At 38.2% G+C, this 7,490-nt stretch overlaps 1 protein-coding gene across 4 annotated transcripts in view; it reads right to left on the minus strand.

The window, feature by feature from the left end:
* LOC111833505 (tyrosine-protein phosphatase non-receptor type 14-like) overlaps nucleotides 1-5,490 on the minus strand; it is a 29,002-nt gene extending 23,512 nt beyond the window's left edge. Inside the window, exons 1-4 of one of the 4 annotated variants that reach the window (XM_072698855.1) lie at nucleotides 5,304-5,490; nucleotides 1,610-1,753; nucleotides 1,428-1,509; nucleotides 714-1,046 (exon numbers count right to left, since the gene is read on the minus strand). In XM_072698855.1, coding sequence (XP_072554956.1) covers nucleotides 714-890 — 177 coding nt within the window. In that variant the 5' untranslated portion in view covers nucleotides 891-1,046; nucleotides 1,428-1,509; nucleotides 1,610-1,753; nucleotides 5,304-5,490. Of the gene's footprint in view, nucleotides 1-713; nucleotides 1,047-1,427; nucleotides 1,510-1,609; nucleotides 2,113-2,960; nucleotides 4,667-5,303 lie in introns of those variants that run through there. The other 3 variants (XM_023791811.2, XR_002835774.2, XM_023791812.2) reach the window with 3 other exon arrangements.
* Between the last annotated feature and the right edge of the window lie 2,000 nt (nucleotides 5,491-7,490).

Consider the following 7,490-nt stretch of genomic DNA (forward strand, 5'->3'; position numbering starts at 1 on the left):
GCCACCAGCAGCCAAACCCAAATATCCAATGTAAACTGCACCTTCGTCTCACCTTATGAACCCTCCTGCCAGGTTTGCCGTTTCAAGAAATTGGCTTCTGTCCGTTTTTTTACAGCAAACAATTCAAATCTGTTAAATTCTCACAGCATGACCAGTGATGACACTCATGTTTATTTAATAATGATGATGGGTGACAAATTTCACAACACGGTGTGAGCAAACAGATCTCATTCGGTAACGGTAGGTATGGAGGCCAACTGCCCCTTTACAGCTAAATCATTTCATGAAAAACAGGGGAGTGAGATCATCCAGATAGGTCCTGAATACAAATCATTATATTTATTAGCTAGTGTTAATCATTTGTGGTTCATGCAAACAAACCTGTCCTCCTGGCAAAGCACTTATAACTGTGTTGAACAATTAGCTTTAAAAATGTTCTGAGACACCCTTACAATTTCAGGGTCCCCCACCCAATTAATATTGTTTAATCTTGGACTATTTTCGCAGTAAAAATTCGCTATTGGCTAAGTAAAACACAATAGAATAGAATGGAACAGAATGGAATAGAACAGAATGCCTTTATTGTCATTGTATATTATAAGCACAACACATTTTTGGACTGGTAGCTATATGAAGCAAATGGGTATTTCCTGCTTTTACAATACATAGTTGAGAATAATTTTCATAAGGTTACTAAGTCCAAAGAGTCTTACCTCTCTGAGCTGAAGCTTCTGTGCCACCTGATCCAGGCAGTCCTGCCCTGTGCTGTCCACGGGCCGCGTGTACTCCATGATGCCACTGTCCAGCAGCTGAATACGGGTCAAGAAGCAGTTCTTACTGAGGACACAGTAACGCTTGGTCCTCCCTCGGATCTTGAACGGGAAAGGCATGTCTTTGAGAAAAATAAATAAATGCACCAGCCTGCCCCTGTTCTTCTGTTCTTCGTTATTCTAGAACATTCTCTCCACCCCAATATTGCTGGGACCCCACATGTACATCCGAGTAGAAGACAAATAGCATCCCATTCCTAGTGGGAGGTCACTGACCTGCAGAAAAGAAAAGCGGATTTTGTGATGAAAATGAATCATAAGCAGCACTGATTTGAATATTTAAAAAGAATCGCCATCAAAATTGATAAACCAAAAACACTAAAAGCCTCTACAGTTCTCCTTTTTTTGTAGCCTGAAATAATCAAAAATGTCTAGAAATATATACAGGTCACATGCAACGAGATAGAAGTCAGTGGTATTAAATACTGAACTGCATACAAATATATTCTTTTGATAATACAGAAACATGACTGTTCCTTGACACCTCTGTAATTCCAATTGTACACAGCAGAAGGTAAAATGCTGAAAACCTTGCAGTAAGTCCCTTCGTCAACCAACAGAGAACAGCGTAACAAACTCTGAATGCAAACCACATACCAGCCTCCTCAGGTCATATCTTCAGAATTTACAAGCATCACAAAAATCCTGATGAAACAGTCATCCAGGTATTTCTTAATACCTGAAAAGTGAATTCAAAATGATTCATTTTCCTAATAATAACCTGGGGGGTGTCAAACAATGCAATCATCAAACAGCAAATAAGATTATAACAATGTTACCTGATTGATGGTATTTCAAAGGTGCGGGAGGGAGTCCATAGAAACAAGGCAGTGGCATTTAAGGAGGACAAACTTGAGAGATGGAGAGTGTCGTTACAGTGTGTTACGGGTCTGCATTGGATCCCTGCCTCGGCGTTTCTGAGACTGAAGGAGAAGAAAGGCACACCTGACTCAGGTATGCTTGTGGGGGCAGGGAACAGGCGAGTGCATTTGCCCTAGCTTATAGTGAAATTCAGTTGACCACACCTCTAACACATTTTAAAAAGAGTAGCACTTCAGGCATGGATTTCACAATGCCAAAACAAGAGAAACTAAAAGATTTATATACTGTATATAACTTCTGTATATCCTATGAAGTCTATAGAAGATTTGAAGCATTTTCCATAGCAATGATTAAATGCTAATGATAATTCATCCATTCATGCATGCATTCATTCACCATACCCACTTATCCTATGCAGGGTCGCAGGCAGGGGCGGATTAACGCACAGGCTAGATATGGCTTAAGCCTAGGGGCCCCACGTGTGCCTGCCTGCAAGGGGGCCCTCATTGGCGCGGAGGGGGGCGGGGTTGGGGGGCCCACAGACTACTGTAGCCTAGGGGCCTCTGTGCACCTTAATCCGCCCCTGGTCGCAGGAGTCTGGAACCTATCCCAAAAAAAAAGCCCACAAGGCAGGTACTAACCCACGACGGGACACCAACCCATGCAGGCTAATGCTAATACTTAAGTTAAAAAAATCTTTTAATATTTAATTAAAGATGCAGCACGCATATGGTACAAAAGGCTTTCTACGGTTCTATATGCATCACCCAGTTGATGCAGATCTTAAGTCTTCTGTAACAGCTAGAACCATGGTCTTAAAGAAGTACATATGCATGCTCCATTAGCCTCTAACGACAGTCACAGAGAAACACAAAGATATGTGAGACAATCCCAAAACCAGACCTTCACATCAATGGTTTTGCTAGGCCAAGGCTTTATACAAAAATGAGTAAATCCAAGAGGAATGTCATGTACGCCATTCTTAGAAATTATGATCCTAGTATCTACAGATAATTCTGATAGGTTATAGAAAAGCAGATGTGAACAAAAAAATGCTACAAAAAGTACCCATAATTCCATTGACATAACAGACCTATAATTTTACATTTTAGAACGAGTTCTGATTAGTGGTGGATTTAATCTTGGAGCACTTAATACCTGTTTCAAAAAGAAAAGAAGCTTCTCACAGTTTTTCACCCGTCCTGCAACTACATTCAATTTCAAGTGTTAAAAAAGATTATCAGCCATACTGTTTTGCAGCCCTTATGTTAGCATAAGATATTTATTGGATGTTTTTTGGTTAAGTACCTTTCTGAAGGCTATAAGAGTAGCTTGTCAACTGCAATTTGAACCAGCCAAGACCTCGATATCTTCCCACCCGACACCCTTAAAAGGACTGTTCCTCCCCATTCACAGGGCTGCAGGGATATTCGTATCCATAGTCTCTGGCGCCTTGTTCTTCTGGGGCAAGTCCTTGCAAATTCCCAGGAATAGTGATTAAAAAAAAAACTGAAAATAAGCTTTGAGGCAGTGTCTCAAGGACAAACACCAAATGCATACGAGGTAATTTTAACTACCAGAATATTGTTTAAGTACTTTCTGTTTTTTTTTGTGATAATCTTGTGAAGTTCTTTGTTTTTACAGTTTTTTTTCCTCTGTGAAGTGCTGGCAAGAATTAGATTGCTATTACAGCACTGATTTCCTCGGGAGATGAACAAGTTCTTGCTCAGTAATAAGCAGGTAATTTGGACTCCAAAGAAGATGCAAACCTGCCCAGTCATATCCAGAACTGTTATGAACCCACTGTAAGTAGCATTAAAACAAGCAAACCAATATGACTTCCAGTTACAATTGCATGCAAAATAAAGGAAGCTGTAGAATAAACAGCTTTCAGTCAATCTATAAAAAAAAATCACATGACTGGATATACATACATGTATCATATACAAATAAATTCATCAGTATCTTATAATGACATCTTATATCTATTATCACTACTCTTAGTAAAGTTATATTCAACTGAAGATATCAGTATATTCAACAGCTAGAATATTTGTAACATTCATTTTGTTTCTTCACAAGTCGCTTCTTGTCCAGTTTTTCGGTATTTCTTCTGTTTCGTTTTTTCTTGCAGTTTAATGACACTCAGCAAATAGCAAGACTGCACCGATACATCTCAGCTTCCCATGTTCACATCACTTTGAAAGACGATCACCTTACCTCTCGTTTTCCCTTCAATAAACCATAGTGTCAATCTTTATACTGGAATTAGCCGTTTTGGAATATGCTTTGACAAAGCGTGTGCGGGTTTTTCTCAAATTAAACGCAAAGAATCTCTTCAAACCTGGTTTCCGGTGCCACTGTACAATAATGTAAACTTGGAGGCAATCCTCAATCTGCAATTACAGTGTTAACCTGGAAACCTCCTTTCCTGAGAATCAGACCAAGAATACTTGTGTTTTACCATTTTCTGCAGAATTTCCTTGATCAGCATCTCATTTTTGTCCTTCACACCTTGATGAAGGCTGTTTGGTAGGCTGCAGACTGAAATGGCAGTCAATTAAATAAAACTTAATGCTTAGTACTGTTCCACCGTGTTTGTACATCTTGTTTTAAGCGTTTTTTGGACATTTTACAGTTCAATTTCAACATCTTCCAAGCGAGGATCGATCGATATGCAAGTAGCGAATGCTGAAAATGCCCCACAATGATTCTCGCACTGGTAACAGCGACACTGCATTGCAATAGCAGTCACCCCTGTATCACAGCCCAAGCTAACGACTGCCAAATATCCATTGTTTTTTCCGTATTACTCGTATTGTCTCGCACAATTGCGTGCGCTTTGTTTAGTGGGATTTTCCATAAAACGGTATTCCCGCCTCTCAAAACTATGTTTTTACAAAGATTGCAAATCGCTGTGTAACTAGTCGTTGTTAAAAGCAAGAAATACTTCCAGATTGTCATTCTCTTATCTGATGTTCTTGCGGTCCTCGTGCTGCAAAGTATGCGCATGATGTCACAGCAGGCGGAAGTCACTGCGCTTACACCCACTGAGTGGAAGTGTTTTTCGTTCAACTTGAATACCGCGAAAAACACATCTAAAATGGGAAAGAGTTGTCGTGCGATCAAATAACTATAACAATACACCTTGGTAAATTACCAAACCTCATTTAGGTAATTTATATACTTAATCAAACTAGCATGAATATTTAGTCATAATACTGAAGTCTAATTAGTCTCTTTTCGACATTTTTCAAATCTGCGCAGGCCTATACAATACACTTACTACGCAATTTTGTTTGACTGAAAACCTTACATGTAATATTTATAAAGTAATAAGGGATGGGTTACAGACTATTGATATCCGTACAGGTCGCATCTTGTCTTGGCTTCACCGAAGTATTAATGCATGGTTGAAGAAGAACAATTATGTAAACATATGGTACACCTTTACACGCATTATACAGTACAAGCCACACAGACCTATAGTACATATTCTACCAAATTTCAGTGGAGCAAATAGCCATATAAGCTAAAATTAATAAAGCAATATAATATTAAACATCACTGCGCCACAATAGTAGATAGCACAACATCAGATAACAGTAAAATGTGATTTAAATGATAACGGTGTAAAGCCCTGATACATACCAAATGCACACGCTGTATTAAACACCTTTAAATAAATTCCAGCGCCGTCCGGTATCCCACATCAATAGCGTTCCGAAACGACTCCGATCACAGTTTATTTTACTAATCACTATACAAAGCAAAAGACACCACAAAGAGTATCAGCTTAAGACTGACTCCAAACTAGAACATTTTACAAAAACAAAGTAACAGAACAAAACTTCTGAATAGCTCAAAGTTTTGTGGGTCCTTTAAGTGCTCATGTAACATGTTGCCCGCGCGTCCAATCGGGATCGACACTTCGCCGAACAACAGTATTTGAATAGATCTATGCATGTAATATGTAGATATGAGAGCACTGAATGTGTAGGTGGGATTGTTTAAAACCAGCCTATATATATAGTCATATATTAATTATTCAATTTTAAGGAATGCAAACGTGACGACATACTATCAGTTAATAAATTTAAATTATTAGAGGCGGGGATGTAAAAAAACACAGGATGAGAGCTAATTAACAGTTTTTCAATTTAAATAAACTCCTCTATTGATTTTGTATAGAAATGAGTGATTCTTTCTAAAACGTCTTATTCCGTTTACCTGATTTTTCATTGTATTCTAATATACCACACGTAAAATTGAAAGGTGGCCACCCAGGTATGTTAATTGCGTAGAAAACTGCTTAATGGTCTCTTTTCGGAGGGTCAACAAATTCTCCTGATTTTTTTGTACTTTAAAAATCAGTCTCCTACGTAAAATGCTGCAAATAATAGTGTCAATGATAAAGCACCGTAATTAATGGGCAAACTACGCCCTCAAGTGTTATAGGCCTACTAGAACCATCGACCTGCAGCTGAATTAACTGTGACACGGCAAAGCGTCTAACGATCCATTGAAAACACATTGTAATGTTATAATATTCAAACTCTGGACTTGTGTCGATTTTATGTCAAAAAGTCCACTTAGTCCAGCTATGCTGGTGTGCATGATTTGATAAATGCTATATATGAAAAAAGTAATAGTCCACAGCCTTAAGTTAAATGCAATTTAGTATTCTTCCTAAAAATATGAAAACTTCTTCAGAAAAGCTGATCGGCCTTCCGATTATTAAAAGCATATATTATCTGTATTTTGATATTCTACACGCATTCCCGTCTTTTTCGAGGCATGGCCAATACGCACGTACGCGTCCTGTGCAGGACATCCCATTCGCAACTTTTAATTGTAAACCATATGCAATGAGTACGGCTGCAGCTGAATGTTGAGGCTGATAGCTTGCGGAAATATACCTTAAATATATCTTTCAAAAATGACATACCAGATAAGTAATGAACGACAGTTATGAGGGCATATTGAGAACTATTCGACTGTGATATGATCTTCAATATTAACCAACAATAAATTAAATATTCTTTAAGTGTGATTGTTATTCTGCCAGTTTAACACAAAAAAACTTGAAACCTGGGAGCGGGTATCATTTTTAAATACAGCCTGGCATATTGTCCAATCATGGATAGCTTAAGTTAAACGTCATGTGACACTATCCAATTGGAGACGCAGTTCGGTGCTGTGACCAATGAGAACATTGTACTGGGGGATTCTGCAAAAGCGAACAGGATTTGAATTTTTGTTTTGTATTTCAACTGGCGAAGGAAACACGTTGGGAAGTTATTTGGTGTTCTTAAGGCTTACTAAAACCAACCGAAAGCAGACAAGGTAATTATAATAGCTATAATTAAATTGTTTAAACATGTTGTCCGAATCACGGTATTTATACTATGTATTATACTCAACTGTACGCAGTCGATGTGGCACTTAGTTAAGTTCTGTAGTCGTAGTTGGCTAGTTAAAGAAAATGTACGCTACTATAAAGTTTCGATGTCAAGTATTTAGATCACAATTGAAAATGTAACTTGGAGCCAGATAATACAAGTCGTAAAATGGCTTATTTATATAACAGTAGTAACTAGTTAATTTTAATCACGAAAGATCTGTAATTTTTCTGTATTGAATACTGCTGGGCACGTGATTTGTACTTTTCAAAGAATCGCATTGCATGTATGCGTGTTCTAGAGCCTTATTTAGCGTATAACTTAATTATTTACTTTTTCCACTGTCAAAATGTGTTATGTAACAGACATCCCACTTTATGGATATTGATTTCAGGGAGGCAGATGAGGGACATCCGGGAGGGCGGGGTGCTGGCCA

This window comes from Paramormyrops kingsleyae, chromosome 14 (assembly GCF_048594095.1).
Source record: "Paramormyrops kingsleyae isolate MSU_618 chromosome 14, PKINGS_0.4, whole genome shotgun sequence".
NCBI classification, from domain to species: Eukaryota; Metazoa; Chordata; class Actinopteri; order Osteoglossiformes; family Mormyridae; genus Paramormyrops; species Paramormyrops kingsleyae.